The sequence below is a fragment of the Sardina pilchardus genome, chromosome 12, assembly GCF_963854185.1.
Source record: "Sardina pilchardus chromosome 12, fSarPil1.1, whole genome shotgun sequence".
Classification (NCBI taxonomy): domain Eukaryota; kingdom Metazoa; phylum Chordata; class Actinopteri; order Clupeiformes; family Clupeidae; genus Sardina; species Sardina pilchardus.
Genome location: NC_085005.1, coordinates 10,407,155 through 10,432,659, shown reverse-complemented (window position 1 = coordinate 10,432,659; position 25,505 = coordinate 10,407,155). Strand labels below are relative to the sequence as shown.

General features: G+C 42.1%; 1 protein-coding gene across 1 annotated transcript in view; it reads right to left on the bottom strand.

Annotated features, from left to right (window-relative positions):
- Positions 1 to 1,922: 1,922 nt before the first annotated feature.
- col12a1b (collagen, type XII, alpha 1b) overlaps positions 1,923 to 25,505 on the bottom strand; it is a 71,210-nt gene continuing 47,627 nt past the window's right edge. The window contains exons 45-75 of the mRNA XM_062551364.1: positions 25,050 to 25,179; positions 24,501 to 24,643; positions 23,976 to 24,105; positions 23,253 to 23,372; positions 22,903 to 23,049; positions 22,688 to 22,804; positions 21,350 to 21,502; positions 21,156 to 21,230; positions 20,358 to 20,497; positions 20,141 to 20,264; positions 19,794 to 19,937; positions 19,388 to 19,552; positions 19,264 to 19,302; positions 19,007 to 19,145; positions 17,638 to 17,780; positions 17,030 to 17,139; positions 12,934 to 13,092; positions 12,483 to 12,560; positions 11,209 to 11,295; positions 10,864 to 10,917; positions 10,517 to 10,612; positions 9,755 to 9,808; positions 8,408 to 8,461; positions 8,253 to 8,306; positions 8,011 to 8,082; positions 6,835 to 6,870; positions 6,665 to 6,731; positions 6,184 to 6,369; positions 5,442 to 5,519; positions 4,329 to 4,499; positions 1,923 to 2,995 (exon numbers count right to left, since the gene is read on the bottom strand). Of these exons, the coding sequence (XP_062407348.1) occupies positions 2,880 to 2,995; positions 4,329 to 4,499; positions 5,442 to 5,519; positions 6,184 to 6,369; positions 6,665 to 6,731; positions 6,835 to 6,870; positions 8,011 to 8,082; positions 8,253 to 8,306; positions 8,408 to 8,461; positions 9,755 to 9,808; positions 10,517 to 10,612; positions 10,864 to 10,917; positions 11,209 to 11,295; positions 12,483 to 12,560; positions 12,934 to 13,092; positions 17,030 to 17,139; positions 17,638 to 17,780; positions 19,007 to 19,145; positions 19,264 to 19,302; positions 19,388 to 19,552; positions 19,794 to 19,937; positions 20,141 to 20,264; positions 20,358 to 20,497; positions 21,156 to 21,230; positions 21,350 to 21,502; positions 22,688 to 22,804; positions 22,903 to 23,049; positions 23,253 to 23,372; positions 23,976 to 24,105; positions 24,501 to 24,643; positions 25,050 to 25,179 (3,381 nt within the window). The 3' untranslated portion in view covers positions 1,923 to 2,879. The remainder of the gene's footprint in view (positions 2,996 to 4,328; positions 4,500 to 5,441; positions 5,520 to 6,183; positions 6,370 to 6,664; positions 6,732 to 6,834; positions 6,871 to 8,010; positions 8,083 to 8,252; positions 8,307 to 8,407; positions 8,462 to 9,754; positions 9,809 to 10,516; positions 10,613 to 10,863; positions 10,918 to 11,208; positions 11,296 to 12,482; positions 12,561 to 12,933; positions 13,093 to 17,029; positions 17,140 to 17,637; positions 17,781 to 19,006; positions 19,146 to 19,263; positions 19,303 to 19,387; positions 19,553 to 19,793; positions 19,938 to 20,140; positions 20,265 to 20,357; positions 20,498 to 21,155; positions 21,231 to 21,349; positions 21,503 to 22,687; positions 22,805 to 22,902; positions 23,050 to 23,252; positions 23,373 to 23,975; positions 24,106 to 24,500; positions 24,644 to 25,049; positions 25,180 to 25,505) is intronic.

Below are 25,505 nucleotides of genomic sequence, written 5' to 3'. Positions count from 1 at the left end.
ACACTGAATATTGTGTTTGCACATTCCTGTGCTGGTTTTTGTTGAAGCCCTTGTGGTTTATCTGGCTATTTCCCTCCCTGTTTTAGGAAGACGAAGACATTTCTGAAGATATTATGGCCATGCTCATTATTAAACATTTTCAGTTTTCTTGTTTTTTATGGCTTTTATGAAGATTCTAAGGTTACTTGAAATGAAATTGACAGTTTTGGGATCCCATAAATCCAAGTTCATTTCACTTTGACGAATTAGGTCTCACATTGACATGTGGCTAACCCAAATATTGAGAGCTGTTTAAAGGCTCCCTGTCCAGCAAAGTCAAGTGACTCATCAAAGTTCTAACATCATGTTTTCTGGAAAGCTGTGGACAACTCTCATAATATAACATTTTAGGCAGCTGTAATAGCCTCCACCCTAAAGCAACACGTATTAATGGCATTACATACTTGGGGCCCATAATTCCACAGAGGACTTCACTGCTTTTTGCGGAAATTTTGACTGAAACACACATTAGTTTCACAGCGGATTTACAGAACAGAATTTATTACCATCATATCATGTCTTTGTCGGAATCATCTGTTAACAAGAACTTGTGTGATAGTACGTGTATCATGCACTGCAGGAACACATTTTTAATCTGATGTGATTCTTGATGGGGCGCTCTGCTACATAGATAATTCTGCAGCAGGTTCATATTTAGTGCTCTGGTCGGCATCCTCTGGACCAGCAGTTGTTTTCTAGCATATCCCTCTGACTTTGAAGTTGCTTTCCTCTCACCCTTTCTTGATTGATATGCTTTGGATTTTTTATTTTTTCTTACCACCATCAAAGAGAGGAGTCTCCCGTTCCGACATACTTTTGCGGGGAAAGGCCACTTTTGGGTGGGACTTCAAAGCAATGTAACTGCGATAAGAAATGGTGTGCGGCACAGCTAGCCCAAAACACTTTTGGGCATCCCTTTTGAATTAGACTCCAGATCTGTGGAGATGAGAGATGCCAGAACCACTACGAGTAATAAAATGTGCCTTTAAACCATCTGGGAATGCCCTAAGGAATGTCATCTACAGTGTATAAACAAGAAGAATCCTTGTGTTTCAAGTAAATCTAGGCAGCATTTAAATGACATAACAACTGTTTGGTTGTAAATCACTATGTGTCTCTACAGCGTCCTGCAATCATGGTCATCTAAATAGTAATTTATCACTTCACACTACCCTACAAAAAGACAGAATAAAATAGTATCTTAAAGCGATCCAAATAAATAGATGCTACAATAACAAGCTGAGAAGTAGTTTTGATAAACATAAAATTTATTTTACAAACTCTCTGGATTCCTGTGGGTATTTTACGTCAAGTGGGCTTTTTTTTGCGTTTGGCTTACATATTTGGCCAAAGTCTTCAGACGAGGTGGTAATGGCACACTTTGTGGTTCATTCTGTTCCTAAACTAGCCGGTTTGTAACCACCTGCACCTTGCTTACACAAAATACCACCCTGTATACAAGCCTCCTCATAGTCTGACGATACAGGGTCATTACTCTTGTGCAGAAAGTTTGTCTTACTCTACACCACCCATGATCCCTCCCCCTCTGAGTGATGGTCCACCACACAATTGTTTATTAGTTCAGTTGAATCATGGTGACCTAGACAACTGCACTGTCTCTGAACTTGTTCCCTCTTTGTAGCATAGTCCAGATACTGTACGTTTGTGTTGTGTTAAACCACAGACAATTGTCAGTGGTGTCACTGAGGTGAGGATGATTACTCTATGTGGTTGGATTCATAGTTATTATTGTAATAATTTGTTTACGATCAACAGTACTAAAATATCAATGCCTTTGCTTAGATGTGAATCAAACACCTTGTCATGTCCTTAAAACAGCTAAAAACGTCATGCAAAATATGTTACATACAGCACAGACACCATTTTTAAATTTTCAGTAGTTTTATTGAAAAATGCCTCTTCGGTTTCAGAAATAAATAAGAAAATAAGGCTGTGGAATTCACAATCTGCAGTTTAAAACATAAAGCAGCAATACCATATCCATAGTCTTGCACACACATGTCAACTGCATGAGATAATGATAAAACAACAATGACAACAACTATATTCAGATAAAAAAAAAAAATCAAACAAACAAACAAACAAACAAAAAAAACAAGGACAAAACAAATGGAAAACTTACTAAATATACACCACAGACATGCAATTCCACCTTTGCTAAAATCTGCTGTGACTTGATATAATAACACTGATAAATATTAAGTCTAAAATAACAAAAGGAAGTCATGTTTAATTGATGTATGTAAAAGTGAGAAACAGATCAGATGATGCTGTGATGTGACCATGACTCCAGTGGCAGAGTATGACGTATGACTGTGAAATTGCAACACAACGACAACTATAATGAGGCATTTATGATGAGCTGTAATTATGACTTATAAACACAGTGCCATCGCCACTGCGCTGTTTCTATACATTTGCTTTCAACCAATATGTTTTCAAACGCAGCCTGTTTTTGTTAAATGCAACGGCTATCCTCCGATGAATGAGACATGATGCGGGTATGTTACAAGTAATGGCACATAGTTACTTGAAATAGGAAAAAACAAAAACAAGATCACAGATCAAGAAAAAAATAAAAAATGGAAAAACAATTTCCTTTGGTTTGCTCACCTTCCCTTCTGGTTTGTTTTGTTTTTACGTGTGCACTCACTGAACGTGAAGGTATAGACTAATTAGGCTTAAAGAGAGCGGGAAGCCCTCCTGATGTCAAGTGTGCATATCCCTTCACAGTTACATGTCTGAGAGTGACTACAACAAACACATAATTATATATATAATTTATACATAAAAATTGAGTCGAGAACATCGTCCGCTTCTTATGGTGCTATCCTCTTTGATCCCTTCCTTGATAGAGACCTCTTTCGACGCTGTGAAAGGTCATATTCCTCTTCTTCAGGTATGGGGACTACCTGTGGTTCTGCTTCGCGTTCTCCTTGAAAATATTGTTGGCCAGATGAGCATGGCTGTGATCTTAGACTGTTTCGACATGCAGGTTCATAATTTCTTTTGTTAACAGTGGAGTTGGAACTGTCTTAAGGACTGACCATAGCATGGGGTTGGATGTGGTCATGTGTAATCAGCTACAGATTTCAAAGGCACCGACAGAAAGGATTTGTAAACATTTCAGTGCATTTGTGCATCTCAGCTGTACTGAAAGACTATGCTGTAATATAAGGGAACGAGTCTAAGAGTTGCAATTACTACTCTTTTTCTGTCATTCATTTTGAAAAACAAGTTAGAAATTGTACCATCAGCCTATGCATGCATTTGGGAATGCATTGCTTGCTACACCTTACAATAGACAGATTTACAGTTAGTGCTTAAAAAAATACTACATGAAAAATGAAAAAGGTAAACTCTTAGAATTGTCATTGTGCACATACAGGTGAATTTTTAGGAAAAGGGAATGTTTAAAACCTCCAGGGTCACATGTACAAAAAGCATGTGCTTCATCTTGGCCCTGAGCAAATTGTTTGGGAATACTTAAGGCACACAGTTACATAAAACACAGAGAGGCATTCGTGTTGGCATTCGGCAAGCAACAGGGTACAAGGCACAAGCTTACTACAGGTGTTAAACTAATTTTTAGTGTGATTCATTTACAAGGCACAATTAGTTTATTTACAGGTACCACCTCACAGTTAACAGGTTAAAAAATTATTCTCGTCTTGGCCACCATGTTAGTAAAAATGTTTGTTGTTTGTTCTGTGGTCATGCTCCTTCACCCGACAGAAGTGGTTTGTCTGTTCGCCGATTTGGCTTCAAGATGCAAACAGGCTACTACGTTGTTGCCATCACCGTTGCTTGTCTGTTTCTAGTAGTTGTAAATTGTTGTTAGTACCAGTCCACTTGTTATGCTCTTTGTTGTTTTTTGCTTTTTCTGTTTGTATTTAGTGGGTTCAATGTTCTTGAATCAGTTCGTTGGTGGTTAGAAACAGGTGTCTCTCAGGATTTCAAAGTGAAAGCAGCACGGGTGTTTTTAAAGGTTTACTATGGTGATCCTGAAACAGGTCAGAGATGTCAAAAATGTTAGATGTCACCACGTAACCAGTGCTTTTCTTTTCAAACATATACAGCCAACTATACATTGCTCCCCAATTTATGAGTTACCCTAGGAGTTACCTCTTAGTAATTTGCGTCTATGCTACTGATTATTCAAAAGACTACGACCATGCATTGTTTATGACATGCCATCTATGTTAAAGGGGGGGTTGGGGGTTGTTGCTAACACCATCATGCACCCTTTAGTTATAAATAGGACATACCTCCGTATCCCTGTCCGTTGTATGGAATTCCGACGCACTGGGAGGAGTCACAGTAGCCTGGGGGGCCGGGTGGGCCTCTCACCCCAGAGACGCCATTGCGGCCGGGGGCTCCACGAGACCCGTTAGGGCCTGAAGGGCCGGGAGGTCCAGTTCTGGAGTCACCTTGTGGTCCTGATGGGAAGATGTGCAACAGTGTTCAGACGAGCGGCTTTGTGGTGGGCTCTCAGACTAATTTTTTTTTGTTTTGGCCAGACACAATATTTAGTATGATTAACAGCGTAGGAAATATATTGTAGGGTCTTTGATGCAAGGAGTTGCGAGCTTCACAGATGTGAGGGCTGACATCACTGCCAGCTGGCATGTAAACAGAAGAACATATAAGATCACAGGTGCTACAGGTTGAAGGTTTTTCCTTCATATTTCATTTTTGACCCTTAACTATCTCGAAAGGTCCAACTACTTGACCTAGCTACTTTATCTCCTGTCAAGGTCGACTTGACAGAAATAAATTAGTGTGGAGACCCTTTGGTCCCAGCTAACACTGCTGGGACAGCTGCGATGGACTACTTCGTTGCCCTGGAGGAAGTACAGTTTCGAAAAAACTCTTGTCAGTGGAACAGGTAACCTATCCACCCTCAGGCCAGGAGCAAACATCCGAAGCTGAGTCCATGGAAACATGGGGGTAAAAAAAAGTCCATGTGTTGGTAAACGACACTTAAATCCATTGAAGTGCTGAAGTTGCACTTGTGTTGAAGTGCTTCTGTTGATTCCTTGCTTCCTTGCGTCCTCATTGTGTGAGCTTGTCTGGGACAAAACAACGCAGGAGTATTTTGGTATGAAGGACTACTCTTGAATCTTAACTTTGGAGGGTTTGCCGGTTTGATCCCCAACCAGTCCACGGCTGAAGTGCCCCTGAGCAAGGCACCTAACCCCTCACTGCTCCCCGAGCGCCGCTGTTGGCCACTAACACTCTGGGTTAGTGTGTGCTTCACCTCACTGTGTATTCACTGCGTACACTGTGTGTATTCATTAATTTTACGAATTGGGATAAATGCAGAGACCGAATTTCCCTCACGGGATCAAAAAAGTATATATACTTATACTTATACTTACCAGGAGGTCCAGGTTGTCCCCTCTGCCCTCTCTGTCCAACTCCAGGATTGCCTCTGTCTCCCTTCTCTCCAGGTACTCCTGTGTAGGCAAACACCCAACCACAAACACACACACACACACACACACACACACACACACACACACACACACACACACACACACACAAAGGAAACAGAAGACTTTAACCACTGGGACCCACATCAGCATGCACACATTGCAGGAAAACAGGTTTCCAACACCATAGGGAAGATTGGAAGGATTGATACATGGAAAGACAAAGGATAATTCAAAGCTTGAAGGCTTTGATTCAAAACAGGTTGTTATACAGACAAGCAAACCCACGGACATGGAATTTTAACTTGCTGCCTTGAGCAGTAACTACCATTGGGATGCAAAGAACCAATGTAGCTAAATGGCTTGCCTTGCCTGGGGACTGTAACTGTGGTCAGCATGCATAGGACATCAAAAGTAGAGAAATAATCACTCAGCAGGCTTCAGGAGTTCAGAGATCAAAGCATGCTCATCAAATCAAGCAAGCAACACCACATGGTGTTGGCACAACTCTCATAAAAATCTCACAAAGTAGCGATCAGTGCAACACACCGCTACAGTAATCCTAATCAACTGAATGGCACACTCGGCGCCATGACTACAGTATATTTCACCCGCACAACAGCACAGCTGGCATGCACAGAGAGAAGAAAGAAGTGATGGCAATGAATGGGATGAGTTGGTCAAGCACCTCTCTCTCCCTGATTTCCAGGTAATCCAGGATTTCCGGGGAAGCCATTTCTGCCTATTCTTCCAGGCTCTCCACGAGGGCCTTGAGGTCCGCCAGGTCCAGGTGGACCTGCTGGTCCAGGGTTGTTGCTACGGTAACTACTAGGAATCTGTTGTTTGATGAGATCGTCGACACGACTCATCTGACCTTGAAAGCAATGAGGCAAAGGACCTTATTAGCACCACAAATAACCAAGTGAGGGAACTTTAGAAAAGGATTCAGGCACCTGCAATGAACATGACACCAATCTCTATATTCTTTTACACACTTTGTTTTTTATGCAATTGACAAGATCAGTAATCGCCTTAAGGTGATGGATATGTGCTGTTTCTTTTCTGTTCAAAATCAGTTTGAAAAGAAGTAAATAGTGAATAAAACTCTTTGGCCCTCACAATTTACTGCAGACACATGTTTTTCATTACGAAATGAGTGGCATTCTTACTGTTCACTAGTGCTTCGCAGACTTGTCTGGCAATGGATCTCATCATGCCTTGGGAGGCAATATCACCCTGCAAATGAAGAAAGTGAATCGTGTTAGTGTTGAGCACAAGGCAAAAAAAAGGTTCCTTCATTCACAGGCCATTTCTTACGCATATTGAAAACATCACTCACTCTGTCGCCCTTGTCTCCTTTCACCCCTGTGGCTCCCTGCAACACAACAAATATCAGTAACAGAACCGACACAGACATCCGCACCATTAAAGTCTTTGTCCTCCAAAACACTAGCATTAGACAACTTCAACTTCGGCCGCAAATCTAGCCTGAGGAGAGCAATGTCACTATGTAATAGTAAATGTGTATCCAGTCAACGGTTGCCACCATGTGATTATGTGGACACTTTTACCCCAGATGACAGAAGGACAGAAGTCATGTAGTTCACATGCTGTATCCAACTAGGGAAATTACTTTGCTTTCAATGGCAATGTTGAGTAATGGTTATGGTTATGGTTATTTAGCAGATGCCTTTGTCCAAAGCGACATACAAATAAATAACAATACAAATTAAATGAAATAAGTTTAGCGGAACATAGCATTTACATTCACTTGTATTCATTTGGCAGATCCTTTTACCCAAAGTGACTTATAGCAACTTAGAGCAAATGTGGTCACATTATTTAATTTCGACCAAAGAGGAACACACCATAACTGATGCAGCCCATTTATCAGTGGAGGCCTGAGAGAACCCTGCTCATAAGGCTGCCCACTCCTACACTAGGCACACTACACTACTCCTACACTAGGCACACTACACTACTCCTACACTAGGCACACTACACCACTCCTACACTAAGCACACTACACCACTCCTACACTAGGCACACTACACTACTCCTACACTAGGCACACTACACCACTCCTACACTAGGCACACTACACCACTCCTACACTAAGCACACTACACCACTCCTACACTAGGCACACTACACTACTCCTACACTAAGCACACTACACAACTCGTACGCGATCTCTACACGAGAGATTGACTGAGCTGATCTTTTAAGATTGAACATTAGTCTTGGGAGTCTGCTTTGTATTTTCTACTGCACAAGACGCACGACCAAGGGGTATAGTTCAAATGACTGTGCGCATGTGGATAGTCCTTCAACCAGTCGGACCAACCGGGTGCTCCAGGTGGATAAGCCAGCTTGTGATTGGTCCTCGCAGATTTTGTAACGCAAGCAAGATAGAAAAATGTGGAGGTTTCCAGCCTGAGCTACATGGCGATATCCAACACTTCTGCTACTAGAGACTGACAAAGCGAAACATACAGAAGCTGACTGTACTTACAGGACTGCCGTTTTCACCCTGCTTTCCAGTATGTCCTGTGGGGCCTTGGACTCCGGGAGGCCCAGGAGGTCCCTAGAATGACAGAAATGTTCAGTCCACACCAAAAAAGAAAGTAGGGAACAACAGCAGAAACAAGCGCAACCAGTCAACGCGATCACTAACTGGGAGCTGGCAAATGTATACCAAAGAAATATTAGTGTTTAATGCCTAGTTTTGGTAACAGAATATCAATAACAACACACCATTGGCCCTGGTGGACCTCTAGGTCCGGCTGATCCTTCCTTGCCAATGGGTCCCTGTGTAAAACAAAAATATAGAATGAGTAGGAGTAATGGTGAATTCACTCACATGTACAGTGCAATTATGTGTTTTTATAGGGAATGGCAATGCAACTCACTCTTGGTCCAGCTGGTCCAATTGGGCCAATACCACCAGCAGTTCCAGGTGGGCCCTGGGAAACAAAAGAGGGAAAAACGACCCAATTTAGTACCAGTTTTCTAACGATTCACATCAACCCAGGTCACCAACCACAAACTCCAGGGTCGTTTCACTGAGGACCCCCTGTACATGTCAAACAGTAAATCTCCTTTTCAGCTCTCATTTACTCAAAAAAAACTCACTCACTTCACGTTTTTATAGTCAGTCCTCTTGCAGCTTTGATGCTTTGGCATAAGATTTACAGGGAACATAATATATTCCAGATCCGTTTTATTGGCTTTTATAAACCTGGGCTGCTCACTCTGCAAGTCATTAAATGGATGTTGCTATGACATCTGCTCCAGAGTCGTCACCTGCAAGTACTACCCTGTATTTATTCGGATGTTGGCTTTACTACACTTCAAATATCAGAACATTTATTAATCCACACGTTCAGCCTGGCCATAAGTGACCTAATGTATAAATTGAGCAACAGCAATGTAAGCACTAAACTTTTGTTCAGAAGGTGTGTTTTAGAAATGCCAGTTGTGCTGCAGTAATGAACAAGTAGCTTGAGATGTAGAAATAAATAATGTTTGTCCAAAGGGCTAATGCAAGCCTTTTGTCAGTGAAGATTAAAGACTGACGATTAAAGATTACAAATTGAGGAGAATGAATATAGTTATATAACAACTTGTATGACATCATGAAACTCTTTGATCCATGTACCCATGTACAGTATATTATTATGGGATGTATATTGGGGATGTAATAGTAATGCAGTGATGTAATAGCGCACTGTCTGTGAACCCGGTAATTTGAGGTCACCACTGTATGATTACTACCATTCTTTTATTCGTTCATTTGTTTATTTAGCATTTATTTGAGGTCCAGTTGAAGGTCTTGTAGAGGATGCAAGAGTTGTGTGCCAAGCCTCTGTATCCTATACCGCAACATGAGTGCTCACTTATCTGATTTCTTCTCATTGTGTTTCAGGTCTCCATCTGCCTAAATGCGGAGCAGCAAGCGATTCAAAGGGTTTGGTACGTTGCCATGTCATATGCATAATAATCCACATAGGGATCCACATATGCATTGCAGTGATTTGTTTTAGACTGGGCTAGTATGCAGCTCAGCAGAGATTAAATCTAATGTTATGATCTCAAACTGTTGTGGGTCTCAGACTCCCTCTAAGTCCTGTTGGTCTGAAATATGACTCAGGTCTTGCCATATGGTTTAGATCCAGAGCAGTAGCATCTACTCTACTCAATGGATGATACCCAGTTTCCTGTTCAGAAACCACAAACAACATTCTCCGCCAACTTACTTTCTGTCCAGGTAGTCCTGAATCACCAGCATCTCCTTTTGGTCCAGGGCGGCCCTTAAGTAAAATAAACCAGAACAAACATTTTTGTTCCACATTCATCAACTGTCAGTGAAGCATTCAGCTCTTTTGGCACGGAGAATCAATACAGTTAATCACTGGTTTTGAGATGGAAGAGTAATGATATACCTATTTAATTGTTAAATGTCACTGTCTTTATACATGCATACAATTTCTACCATGTCAAAAGCAGACTACTGTACATTGATGTGATGCCTATGGGCATGCAGCAGCATTAACCCTCCGGCAGAACCTCGGTGCAGAACCTTATGTCTTAAGACCAAACATAACCAAGCAAAGCAGCGGAGAGATATTCTGAGTACTGTGTTTCTAAGGTGTTCTAAATGATTCTGCCACTTCGTGCATTCTCTGACAGAGCAGCTCGCCCACACTGTGTACTGTAAGCAGTTTCTTTTATGAGGAGGAAACTGCGGCAGATTTATGCAGACACATAAAGATTAGGTGGTCTAAGGGGCTCGAGATATCAAATGTACGTTCCCAGACATGGTGGAATGTAGGCTGCAAAGCTCACTGCCACAGTTGTCTCTACTTTCAGCGTAACAAACAACCAAGCTGAGGCCTGAGCTTAATGCGTTGAGAGGTAGAGGGGAATTTATGGGTAGCTACTGAAAGCTGGCGACACTCTAAGACAATGACACGAAAGGAGGAAGGTTCAGGAGAGAAACAGGGGTTGCGCAAACTCACAGCATCACCAGGAATAGACATTCCACTGGGTCCTTGTGGCCCGGGAAGACCCATAGGTCCGGTCTGACCCAGTTCTCCAGGTGGTCCTATTGGACCCTGTTGATACACCACAGGAAGTATTTGATTTAAGATGGAGGAGTACAGCAAATCAGCAAAAGCAGGTTTTACATGGTTTAGCTCTCAGAAAACAAACAAACAAAAAACATTTCTGGATAGCTATGCCATAGATGCTTGTTGGAGCCTTCATTGGTAAAACCAAGCATCTAATCAACAACTGTTGCATGTCTGTTTATCTGAACACGATGAATTAAAAAGCAGAGGAATGGAATCAATAGTGTGACACTAACCGCAGGACCAGTCTCTCCTCTCTCGCCCCTTGGACCTTTGCTTCCTGGGGCACCCTGCAAATAAGGAAGTACCGTCAATCTGAATGTTGTGACAGCAATGAACTGAAGATGACCTGCCCCCCTACAGTAGTCCAAACTTTCCAGCCCATTTCAGCATCAGGCCATGCTGCTGCTGTTGGCTGGCAGTCATGGCGTTTTCTACTCCATAGTTTTTCGACTGTCTCCTCGGGGCCTGTCAGATTCATGTCAGCACGGCCCCTGTGCACTTCCGTCCATAAATTTCAGAGGGGTGTTTTGGGGAAAAAAAAAAAAAACGGGAGATGAAATTTCTCATGATGATCTTACCACAGGCCCCTGTGGTCCCTGAATTCCTGTGCTCTCAGTGGTGCATGTGCAGGCGTTGGGGAGAGCTGGGCACTTGGACTCATCACGCTGAGGTAGAGCAGACAGGAAGTAGAGAAGAGGGAGAAAAACAGTGGTTAGCCAAGATCTAAGGCATGTCTTTTGCCTCAGAGACAGATAAGTGGAGGTGGAGACCCTGGGCTCTTTGGTAATCCTATCACTATTCCACACAAGAGGTCTATTATATGCTATCCATTAATAGAATAGATCATTTGTTTTTTTAAACTCTCATATATATATATCGCAAAACATACTGAAGTGAATAAATGTACATGCAAATATCGCTGCAGATATACCACAACAAAATAAGTCATGAAGCAATGTCTGCAGGACCAGATGTCTTGGAAATATCTCAGAATAAAAGAGTGGATAACATTAGACAGCAACACCAGCCATGATATTGATAGGTCCTTTAACAACCTTTTCCAGTTGTAACATGGGGTTAGATCAGTGGGTTAACAGCCTCTCACAACCAGGGCCAGTACAGTATGTTACAAGCACACCATAAAACGTGTACAAAGATGTGTTGTTGCCAGCACCCTGACAGCCGTGCTTTGTTTTTGGTGTTTGCTAATGTGTTTTGCCGTATGAGAGAGAAGGGGTATATCCTCCTCTGGGTGTTTCTGGCTTTGGCACTTGAATCCATCTAATGCTGAAGCTGGGTCTTTGTATTCTGTCTTTGTTTTGGAATCCATCAATTCAAAATGCCTGTAAGCTAACACAGCTAGCGCTCAAAAACGATGTTCTTGAACATGAGCTAAGGGTGTCAGTCTCTCTGGACTGAGTTCACATTTATTCAACTCCATTTTATGACTTTGAGAATATCAGAAAACAACATAACTTCCAATTTCACAATGACTGTGGTTGAAACCCTAAACAAAACAAAAGCCAACAAAATACAACCAATTAAATAGCTTTTGCTATTGTTCTGCATGCAGTATAGTGATAGTCTGTGGTAAAGAGATGTTTTGGCATGATGTCACTTCAGATTTGTAGACCCACATACAGGACATCTAAAACATGTGTTAAAGAACTCACGATGACACTATGATTCACACATGAACACATGCAGTAACACATACGTACATGCCACCCCTTCCCCTAACGCACATGCCCAACACAGAGATGAATGCTAAATGGCTACAGGAAAGCAGAGGTGTCGGTGTCATACTGTTAACCCTCCCCACAGTTGAGGTGTCCGTTCAGGAGGGTCTTACCATGGACGGAAGGTCACAACATCTGTCTCTGCTTGTCCAGGCAAGGCTGCAGATAATGTCAAACATCTGGAGCTGGAACTGTGCAACAAAAAAACAAAAACAAATGTTACATATGTCTGTTATGTAGGCGTTTCAGTTCAAAAAAGTAAACAGGCAAAACATGCACAAAGTACTGCATCTGATCTGGCCAATTCACTGGCACATCCACAATTCTTCACAGCATTCCAACACCAAAATATCTCCCTCTTTTTGCTGGCATTTTAATATTCACCCTTTTACCCATCACAGCAACACATCAATACAGCTTAGTAATGGAACAGAAATCATGATATGTATAGAATGTATGCTTGCGTTGAAATGGTCAGATTATTTTACCTATTGTAGGTGCATCTATTAGATCAGTTTATTTGTTTTCCCCTGCTATTAAAGCATAGCCCCAAATAGAACTTACGGTCGCTGATTCTCCTTTCTGGCCAATGGACTTGGACATTTTGCCAAGCACTTGATAGCCATCCGCAGATGTGTTTCCAGCTTCCTTAATCTCTTTCTCAGCCACCTCCTGGCAGTCCACGTTCATTTTGACACTCTTGGAGGAGACCAAGAAGTGAATCTGGAAAGAGAGGAATTTGAGTAGTTACGCATGGTCTGATTCTGAAGCACAAACTTAAAAAAAAGAGAGAGAGAGAGAGCTGTGTGTCTGCTTCATATCCTGTTTTCTGCAAGTCATTAGGCTAAGTAGGTAGTTTCCCAAATGCCTACTAACAATGACTTCTCATACTGAAAACCCCATATGAAGAGACTGTTCTTGAAAAAAAGATAAGAATATACCAGTTGTGTCCAAATGTGCATTAACCATATATGTCTGTGAAATAAATCTGAGTTTGGGGAGGACGGATGAGGACAATACAAGTCCTCAAAATCCTCCTTAAAAGTGAATCTGATCAGCATTAAGCTGTTTCTCAAGCTAGCATTTCATGACAGACTGACCACATGTCATTAGTAAGTTAGTGCTGGCGGGGAGACTGTATAGGAAAGCCCTGTGTCAGCTGTTTTCTTGAGTATCCCTCTGTACTTTCGAAGCACGTCTCAACCACCATTTTGAAAGCATAGCTTCTACTTTGATTCATTGAAGTTGCTAGTAACGCTTTTTCCATACTTGTTAGCGGTGGGACTGCTATGTGCTGCTATGAGTACGTGAGTCACTTTTACTCCATGGAATCAGTGTACATACAGTATGATGGTATTTCCTAGTCGGCATGGTTACACCACGTCTTGTGATGGCGATGTTCTGTGGTGTACCATAAGAGGTACTGTTACTCACTGTCTCTTGTCCATTTGCTTTCAAAGCCACTTACTGTCACGGGTTCAACAGCAACAGTATTACATTCTTCCACAGCAAGCTAACGCTACTGCACAAAGCTACTAGAGTAGTAGTCTCAAAAACTTGGCAGACGCACACAACTCTGCGGTCAACATCCTTGGATCGGACTACTGTGTTTGAGCCGACCACTGCTAAAGGAAACTCAAACCTTTGGGAGTCTGGATTCACTACAAAACATGGCATGCTCCTTCCATGCTTACGGATATGCTCAGCTGTTTTCTCTTTTTTTCACCTTTGAAAGGTGAAGTAAGGTGAGGGCAAGCTACACTGAGAGGGTTCTGTTAACTTATTAATTCAGCACATAAAACTGCACAAGAGCCGATTCCCAGACTTACTTGTTTACCACTTTGAATGAACCCAGATACAGCATGCAATAAATCAGATGGCAACAATATCCTGCATGGAAAAATCTCCATTGATCCAATAAATAACAATCAGATCAAGCCAACATTAAATATCTTCTTACATGTTGTACTATACGACATTATTTTTATGCCATTGTTAGGCTGATGTGCTGACACTGATGTGTCAGTACACTGAACTGCTTTCCTCTTTTCCTTATCAATCTGTTTCCTATTCATTCCCTATTGGGTAAGTTGTGTATGTACCTGCACATTTGGAAACAGTCACCCATCTTTGTCTCTCTCTCCGTCCAAAAATTGGTTTGGATTTCCCTGTGCACAGATGGTGAGCTCACAGATGTTAAGGGCTTTCCCTGACCATGTGCCAGAATTCGAGCCTCTGACACTGTCACTCCTGCATCTGACTCCTTACATTCAGAGTGTGCACTGTGCAGATCTGCTGTTCACTGCAAGCACCACCTCTGTCTCAAGGAATTTGTCCAGGATGTCAGGAATTCAACTCTCTTATTCTCTGGATGTGACGACAACTCGACCCATTCTCCTCAATATGCTCCCATAGGCTGGGAATTTGTTAGCCTTAAGTAGCAGCAGCTCCTTTAAAAAAAAAAAAAAAAAGACTATGTAGAGGGCATCTAAGGACAGTTACTGCCTTTGCGTCTCAGACAGAACTTTCTGAGAATGACAGGATCCTATTTTATTATTATTTCAGCATCCACAAGAGGGTCTAAGTTATTAGAACAAAATTCCACCACGTCTGCACTGAGGGGGGATGAGTGGCTGAGCTGTCTCATCATAACCAAGACGAGCGAAAAGCCTTGGGAGCTTTTTCCGACTGCAGCCAAGCACACGTACTCACTAAATCAGAGGCTTCTGCTCTCTCCCCAGAGCAACCTCAGTCGATCCAATGCACACCACCCACACCACACACACTGTGCGCCAGAAAAGACAGAGTGAGAGTGAAAAGAAAAAACTTCAACACATCCATCAAATTAGGGAGTGAGCATTAGCGTTTTCTGCTTGACAGTCTAATTCATGTTTTTTTTTTATTCAGACCAAACTGGCAGGAGTGTGTGGTTTCCATAAACTCCTGTGAATAATAATAATAATAATAATAATAATGACAAGGTGCTGCCAACACCAACAGACATTTACCTTTTCAGTCACATTTGCATGAAGCTATTATTTTTACAGTGGTAAAATACCCTACCTTTAGCATTTGAAGGAGCTAAGAAGAGGAATAAAAGTAGAGCTAAGGAGTTGGTGGAGTTATTCACCATAACAGTGCTTTCACTAGAGAAAGTTGTTAGCACTACATGCTCCCCGCATAGCACTTGGGTCCTGTTCTGGAGGTGACATGCTAAGTGGTGGTACTTGGCCAGGAGAAGTTTTGGGGGAGGAAGGGGGAGGGAGCAGACGGTCTGCTGAGTAGGGTAAGCCTGGCTGTGACAGTCGTGTTCAGAGCCGGGAGCTGAGCCGGGTCGATACAGCATATACACAAACGCTGGGAGGTAAACCACAAAAAATGATCTACCGCACCCCTTGAGCTACAGTAACCGCAAAGTATTCCCCCTGTGGTCAACTACCACAAGCAGCGGACGCAAGCCAGGCTTGAATCCAGGGGGGTGACACACAGTGACAAAGCCAACAGAGGGGGAGGGGTTGAGAGAGTGAGTAAGAAGGTAAGTGACTGGGGGGAAGTAAGAAAGGGAGTAAAAGAGAGCAAAAAAAGGAATAACTCCCCCCTGCCTGGCATTCTTCTGCCTCTCTGATGTAATTGTTTAACAGCTAAAGCAGTGACCCAACATTTTCCAGCCTTCTGCGCCAGCAGCAACTGCAGCTCCGTTTAATGGCCTACCCTAAAATGACTTATGGATTCTTGTGAAAGAGTGCGATAAAAGACATACACACAGCCTCATGTAAATGATTGTGTCCCATAGCCTTGTTTTGTCTCCTATTGTTGTTTTTTTTTTTTTTTTTTACTGTTGCCCACTTCCATCCTCACCTTGATTAGATGATAGGCCCTTTTAGCACACCTCATAAAGATTCTCAGTATGGCTTCCATTATATTCGCTCTTTTTGGCAGTGATTGACGAAAACCTTGTTTGGTTGCAAAACATTCCCAGAGAGTGTAGACTCTGAAGTCCAGCCCTGTACTCGAGTGAGTCTGGGCCGGAACTGGCCCAGGTCTGCACTGGATCAGAGCCACATCCATTTGCCGACTCGATCATGTGCAAAAACAGTTGCAGACCTCAGAAGGTTAAAACCACTTTAATCTATGAGTGCACATTTTCCTTTCTCTATCTAAATTGTTCAATTTGGCTAATGGACATTAAATTACAGATCATATTTTGATAATGTAAACTGTCAGTGATTGCTGTCCGTATGTGTGTACACACATCCTATTCCAGATGAACTGAACTCCAAGCAATTATACAACTATTAGTGCAACTTCTCTTTCAACTCCTAAACAAACGACAGACTCATAAACGTCCTTATTATGCAAATTAATGGGATACAATAGGACTCACTTATCTATAATACACTTTCAAACAAACAGACCAAATAGTCTCCATAAGCCACCTGTTACATAACATAACTGCTCATTCCAAAAACTGCATTTGAGGCAAAAACTCTCCCCTGTAACAACATGTGGTACTGTATGTCAAATATTCTTATTATTGATTATATATCTAGATTATTGAGACAGGAATGCAATATGATTAACGCAAACCACCCATTGTTTGCTAGACCCCAGGCATCCAGCTTATGTGAATGAGGAAGACAAAAAATCCAAAGCTGTTTACCTTATGGAAGCTACCATGAAAGATTCTCTTCACTTGATCATTATCGAATGTGGCCCTTTGGATCTCCCCACGGGTGTCCTTGTTATAAAACGATAGTGTTTGGCTGGAAGCTGGATGGAGAAAGAGTGAGGGAGAGAGAGAGAGAGAAAAGGGAGAGAAAGGGGAAACAGTTTTTGTTGTTGTTTTTCAGACAGCACTCCAAACAACTGATTAGGCACAGTGTCACGCACAAGTCTCCGAAAACTAGAAACAGAACCAACAGATTTCACCAGCAAGTAATTACGAGTGTGGCAAGCAGACAGGGATGTGTGAAACCTGCATCTCTCCACAACACTACCGCATTCAAAGCTGTTTGTGAGTAGGACCTGGCTGAGTCGTGGATGGAGAATATGCATGCCCACGTTTTTAACTACCACAAAACACCAGAGATTGCCCCGGGGGGATTGGACCCATTCAAGAGTTCTTTTCTGAGGAGTGCTCCCAAAACAAGAAAGAGAAAAATCTCATAAAGCCACAGCTGCTGGACAGTTGCTCACTTCCCTCTTCTTTCCTTTCTTCTACTGTCTTGCCATTCCCAGAAAATGGGGAGTATGTGACGGCAGACTTACGATCAATCGTGACTCCGGTTTCGGGCTTGTCGTTCTTGTCCGACACTTGCCAAATGTCGAAAGCCTCTTTGGGGGAGTCGGGAAGGAGTCGGAACATTAGGATGATTGTGTACCCTGCTGGGAGGCCATCAGGATGGATGTCTCTGTGAAGGAATTTCGGCATAAATATCAGCTCAATAAGGTGTAGCACACAGCAGGGTAAACTGACAAAATTTTTGGTCATGTATATATAGCAGCATGGTATGTTATAAACATTAGGGTCTGGTGTCTTAGTAATCACCTCACTAAAGTCCACCCTTGTATAAAACCTTAAGAAATGATTTCTGAGGATATCTGATATGCTGACCTGCCTTGTAAAATGGCTCTCTAACTACAAAAGGCAGACTCAGGAAGGCTTTGAACCACATGGTTATTGAGGGGTCCTCATTTGCAGAGGGCGAGTAGAACTGAAGTAGATCTGTGCCCCAAGGCTAGCTATATACTTTTACAAATGTCATGACCTGTTAGCTTAGTCAGTCACTCTCGAGTTATCAGAGTGTTGTAAATCAATTGACCTAGTTTAGATGGCAGTGAGCTTTCACTGTCTGTCTGGGCAAGACGGATCATGTCAGCTACACCAGCCAGCCAAAAGGAGACTCAGCCTTTCCCAGGAAAGTCAGAGCGATCAATCCAAAGTCATTGCATGAGATCATGCTCGAGCCATTCACATACATGCACACACACACTGTATACAATTAAATTCGGCTGCCAGGCGTAACAGTTTCCAAGAGAGACATTTCCTGCTGTTTCCACCATTGTGGTGCTCCAAGGGTAATCAGTCAATGAAAGTCTCATGCAAAGTGAAACAGACGTCATTAATCATTAAGCACCAATAAGAGGGTAATTACTCCACAGAGCATTGTTTAGGCACATATCTATCATAGCAAAAATGACCCAAAGCAGTGAAATGCTTTGGTTGCTCCTAAAAGAGGATTAGCTCACCCTCAAATTACATAAAACCTCTTGGAGTTCACCTTGGACAGCAATTTGATCAACAGGCTGCTAAGTCTTGATAAATACTCTCTAGTTTACCTTTCGAAACAGTCATTTTACTGACACTTTTACAGGCATTTTTGAAACCAGTATGAAACTAGTTTGAATGCCACCAGTTTCACAAGCCAAAAGAATAAGACTGAATGCTCTCTCTCCTTAGATATGTTTATATACTATATATATTTGTTCAGCACAAGATAGTACAACCTTTTCTTTTAATCTACTCAACATTTTAGGTGGCAGATTTCAGCGCAGAAGTTTGTTACATCTATGCAGATGTCACAGCTACATATCAACAGAGCCAAACAGAACCTGTGTGTGGAAGCCCAACACTTACGAAGATGGCTGAGTAAGGTAAGCATTCTTGTGAAGTCTGTAGGCAGTGTAGCTGTTGAAGGAGCCTGTTTCCATGGAGACACCGTTGATGGAACCATACGTCCTGTCAGTTATGTTGAAGGCCTCAAGCATTCTAAAGCCTACCAAGGAAATATAAGTAGCCTATGATTAAGAAAAAAACACTTAAGAGAACAGGATCACTCATCTTTCCATGTGAATTTGTTTGTGGACAAAAACAATATGATTAAGTGACAGCACCTGGTGATGTGAACCCATTCAGGAAGATCAAAGGACAAGCTGTAATTATAAAAAAAGATGTCAGTATGTTGATTTTGACAGTGGACCTGGGCATAAAGATCTCATACAGGAGATGAAATCTTACATGATGTGGCTGTTTCACAAATGAAGGTCACAAGATTGTCTTGAATTGTTGCAAAAGCATCAAAGTCATCCACAACGAAGACATGACGTTCACTGGGCTTGCTGCCAATATTCTGAAGTTCCACAAAGTCCACGTCGGCAACTCCGACGACAAACACACTGTACCCTGATGGGATAGGAGACGATATTATGACACAGAGCATAGAGTCAAATAGAGGTCATTCCTGTTAACACCAAAATCTGAACGAACAACAAGAAAAAACTGCAGTTAGCTCTGATACAAAGTTTTCACTGAGCTGTCATTTTGATACAAAAAGGCATTATATGTATCACAATAATAAAATATGTCTCCAACTATCAGATAACTAATCCCAGTGAACACAACAATTTAACTTTATTTATCTTACCAGAATGCTGCAGCTTGGCCGCATTCTTTGTTACTTCATCTTGAGAGCGTCCGTCTGTGACTGCTACAACCACTTTAGGAACATTTCTTCTCATTCCATTATCTGAAGTGAAGACTTTCTCATGCACATGTTTCAGAGCAACTCCTGCGAAACAAGCATATACACACAAAGTCCTCTGGTTGAGAGGTCATTTTCAGAGAGTTCATCCAACAAACTACCACTCTACATCATGATGTCTTGTCATCGGAGTTTGGCAAAATAGGGGTTGGTTTTCTGATCTTATCCACAGGGAGTTGTGACTGGAAAAGACTTGGATCAAGGAACATTTGGATGACAGTGAAGATTACCTGTTTTAGTGTTTCCTCCCTTGTATTTAATAAGTGTAAGAGCAGACAGAGCCATGCCCTTGTCACTGTACGTGTTCAGCCTGAACTCATTCTGGGCATCATCACTGTACTGTACAACTGACACCTGTAACCATGAAAATATGTAGATAAGTTTAGAGAATCAATCAAAACAGAACTGTTTTGATGGAAGCAGCAATATGATTTTACTGACACACACCTGCATTCCTGATGGTCCGATGACATCGAAAGCTCCAATCATGTTGAAGACAAACTTCACCACCTTGTTAAAGCTCTCCTCTCCGATACTCCATGAACCATCAATGAGGAAGACTACATCAGCTTTGGCACCTTTGCAAACTGTGGCAGAAGAAGGTTTATCAGGCTAATGATGTGGCATAATCTGGCATGGTTTACTGCTTGAAACAAACGTGAGGACCAACTCAGCGTTTGATTTGAATTAGTCCGCTTCTTGACAAACAACAGAAAGGTCGTTGGAATCTCACAAACAAACTCAGTGAGACTGAACTGACATGCTGAACCTATGCATACCAATTACTGGTTTAATTGATCGCATTTTCAATAAAAAGTGAGTCACATTTGGTGACCAGACGGTCTGAAAATGAACTGCCTTTAACGACTTATTTTCTTCCCGTCTGGATCACTTGAGTTGATGAAAATGCAAGATAATGTCTACCTCATGTGAGCGGCACACCAAACCTCTGATATCCCCTCAACACTTACATTTTTGAACATGACCATATGTAACTTTTTTAAAAAATGTTTTTATCCTGACTCATTAGAATGATCTGTTTGAGTTTTGCTCAGACAAAAGCATGCCCTGAGACAAAGGCATATGGAGTGTTAACCAGGAGCGAAGTATCTCATTAAATGTGCAGAGGCTAATGCCAAGTTAACACCTCTCTGGTGGTGGTCAAGATCAGATCAATTACTCATAATCTAACTTCATGCACTAAAGGTTAAACAGCTTTCCTGACTAGGATATGTTTGAGCTTACCGGCCCAGCCAGGTGGAATCGTAGGGGGAGGGGGAGGAGTAGGTGGCAATGTTGGAACAGGTGTAGGCTTGAACACTGCAAGACAAACAAACACAAACAAATAAATACAGTTACAGGTAAATGAATACAGGTTAAGCTCTTACTCACAAAACCATTTTAGCATATTGTTAGAAGATATACTGTAACCCACTCACATGTGCGTTCTTTCACACTGACTCCAGGGCCCTCCAGGTTTGGGGTTTGGACAAACACAGTAGCGCTGTACAGGGAGTCTGGAGACAGGCCATCAAAGCAGTACTGACTCTGAGCAGCTGTGATGGTGATTTCCTGCTGACCCTTGGCTGCGGCTGGGGTAAAAAAAACACAATGCGTGTTAAATACTTGTTGACTTTGACGGTGCCACAAATAAACTTCATATAATGTTTAAATTATTAAGACCTACCCATGTCAAAACATTTAAAAGACACAAAAACACAAATGTTTAACTGTCCAGGCAACTTGAAAGGCTTTGATGGTACAGTGTGCCTATGCCATGCTAAACTAAGACCAGTTATCAACCAAATACTGCTAGATCTCATAAGATGCTATATGTGCTGATATGCTACCTGTGATATTTTATGAACAGGTTCAGCAGACTAAAATCTAACTACTGTACATAGACCAAAATATCTATCTGGTCAGTAGAATTGTACTGAGAAAGTGAGTGAAGTTCATGAAACAGTCAGATACAGGTTGTAAAAAAAAGATTGGATTGTAGGACCTCTGCTTTCACTTTCAGAACTTAAAATCATACTTAAATCATTGCCAAAGCATACAGTATTTTCTTTCTGCAATAAACCTAACCACACCACCAATCTGGGTCAGTTGCCTGATTTTCACCCCTGGTGAAGTCCTTACTTTAACATGCAGATCGTTCCTCCTGATCCCTCCTGAGAACATGATTAAGCTAGCAGCTGCATTCCCACTAAACTATACTAAAAGCTCTTAATTTGGTTAACTGTCACTGCCTGAAGTGTAATCACTACCACGTTCTCAGCACTTAGAGATGGTGCTTCCTGTTTTTAAGAGTTGCAACTCAAATTTATGTGCCGATATGAAACAGATGGGTTCAAAGCTTGACGCTAATTACAAAGTTCTAATCCCTTTGGTTAATTAAAAACTCGGTGGTCGGATGTATTCAAAATGTTACACATCCGTCTCTGAGGTATAAACACAAACTCGGCTTAAAACAAACAAGGCTTTAACAAAGCTAGACGAAACAACCAATACAATGGCATTCCAATGGACTGAGATGTTGGCAATGCACCACACAGACCACAACACTCATGAAACTGTTCCTTATAGATTTGTTTCGTGTTGGGATAACAAACAGAAAGTTATTGACTGTGCCTCCGAGGGAGGTCTACGACCAAAATCTTGCAGATTTGAATAATAATAATAAAAAAATGATTTCACAGATCTAAGTGTGCAGATTTGCCACATTTGTACTGCCATTCTATTTTTGAAATACAGATGTGTTTAGACAGACTTACGATCAAGAGGGTTCAACTTTATCCTGTAAGACGTTGCAGCACGATGTGGCGTCCATTTGATGCAGAACTTGTCATAACCAACGTTGTAGGTCTCAAGATTGGTGACATTCAAGTACACTGCAAAAAAAACAAGAACAAAATAGCAGATATAGAAATGTTCCTTTTTTATTCCAGAACCCAAGAGATTCATGCTGAAGGCTCTAGACAACACTTACATGTAGTTCCTTGTCCAATGAGTGCCCCGCTCATACCACCGTCGTACTGAGCAAAGACTTTTACATCATAGGTTGTGCCAGGGAGCAGGTTCCGCAGGGTGTAGGTAGTGACATCACCAACAAACACCTCCAATGAGTCATCTTTACCTGAATATGCAAAAGAACGTTTTTCATTAACACTGAACATTACACATTCCAATTCCTCTCCATCTCACTTATTAGCAGTAGAAAGCAGTTTCATGGTACAACACTCAAAGAAAAACACTCAAAAAAGAAAACAGTGCTTACCCACCCATACAGTAGGTGAGAGCCCAACCTAATTCACTGGAAACTAATGTCGGAAAGCTCACCTGCAGGCTGGTAGACTAGTTTATAGCCCAGAACGGGAGCAGCCACAGCGTCCCAAGCCACACGGAATCGGGTGTACCATTCATCCGAGATGCGGAGGTTGCGAGGTTCCAGGAGACCAACTGTGAGAGGGGGACGACAAGCAGGAAAAGAAGGCAACAGCAATGGATTAGTCATGGTGCTTAAGTCCAGGAAAACACACAAGGGCGCGCCATGTCCTGTCTCGAGAAACTGACCCAAGAACTTCTCATCACCAGCCCTGGGAAAGGCTGCCCCACCGTGGGCCTAAGAATGGCTGCTTCTCCTCTACTGTGTTTACAGGGCTATTATGGGTAATACGGGTGTTTAGATTGGGGTTTTATTTTTCTCCTGGTCTTGCTGAGGTAGCTGGGTCGTGGGCAGCTGCAACATAATGTTTTTCCGCCGCCCTCGCCCGACTCCCCGCTCTTGTTCTCATACAGGCTGCCCTGGCACAGTACCGTCTCAGTCGAAGCCAAGATATAAGGTTTCTATTGTTTGTGTAACTCCGAGTAATGCAGGCCAGTAACTGAGGCGTACCAGCTGAACTACTGTGGATTCCTGGTGCCTTGGCCAAGGCATGCCAATGCCTCTTTATATATATTTAAGAGATCATCCTACTACAGATCCAATCCTCTAACTATGCCTAAAAGAAGATGATACCTGTCAGCCATTCAATTCAATGTGTGCCATTCATGTGTTCGCACCTGTGCGTCCAGTCCCAACAAGAGAACCGCCAGGGCCATCTCCATAAATAGCCTCCACTGTGATGTTGTAAGGGGTGTCGGGCTTTAGGTTCTGCAGGATGGCATTGTTTCTGTTTCCAGGGACAACAGCCTGCGAGAGACAAAGGAAAGATATTGTTTTGTTTAATTCAAGCTCAGTATTCCTATAAGGACATGCTCTCCTGTGGTTTTACTGCCTATGACAAAGATCCCTTTTTTTTTTCAAGGGAAGAGCTCAATCAAGAAAGAGGAAACTATTATGGAACGTTCCCTGTCTCATTAGAGCTAGGAACATTTGGAGTAATGGCGCTTTTATTTCAGTGGATGACTCCAGTGCAGCTGCTCTCGTTCCTGATTTTATCCATTTATGGCTATTAGCTAGCTTTCCCAGGAATAATATTGATGTGCCCGACATTCCAGAATATGAGTAAGTTCTTCATAATGACCTCACATGTAGAAATAAATGAGTCCTCATCTGTATGTTGTTTTAATTAAAATGATACTCACAAACTCGGTGATGGGGTCTCCGGTGAGAGGTGCGTAGGAGATCTTGTACTGCATGACTGGTCCCTCAGCATGATCCCAGCCAATGCTCAGGGTGCTGGTGGTTGCGTCAAACACTCGCAGATTCCTGGGCCCAGCACGAGGCACTGGAAATGTCAAATCATATGGACATCATAGTTATTACAAATGATCAAAAGATCCATAACACATAATAAAGCCGATCCATAATCAAGATATAGGTATTACACATGTATAACACGTCTATAACATATCAATAAAAAACACACAAAACGACAAAGGCCCATATATCTTTGACATATGTCAGTGATTTACTATTACTTGATTTGGTGGCTACACATGAACTTTAATATGGTGTCATCAAAACAGTTCCTGTTTGCAGTTCATCAGTTCTGAGATGACTTATCGGGACCAGCCAAGAGAAATTACGAAGTTCTGCTGGGCCTGGTGTGTGTGTGGGTTCTTCTACTACTGTAGCTGTATATAAAGCCACTGCTTACAACTCATTTATACATAAAGGACAAGTGAACCCACATGTTCTGCCATTATCCTGGGCAGAAGGTCCATCTCCATCAGCATAGACAGGCACAACTGTCACTGAGTACTCGGTGTCTGGAACAAGCTGATCCAAGAAGGCATTTTGGGTGCTTCCGGGAACCAGGACCTGAGTAGATAAGGACCACAAATTCATGTCATCTGTTATTAAAGAAGTCAGATAAGACAGTCTCACTGCTGCTAACACTTAGCCCCTTCTGCCATTACTAATCTGGCACTGCAAATGTATATAATGACCTCACTGTTAATCCCCTGTTTATGTGATCTGAGTGAGATAACATTTTCAAATAGACATGTCATACAAACAAAGCTCTCAGAGGTTAAATGCTAAATAAACAGTATAATTTTGTGAGAGTAACTACTTTGGAAGTTTGCAAACGGCTGTCAACTCTGGATTATACTGGGGGGGGGGGACTGAACGGGGCGAAGAACTGG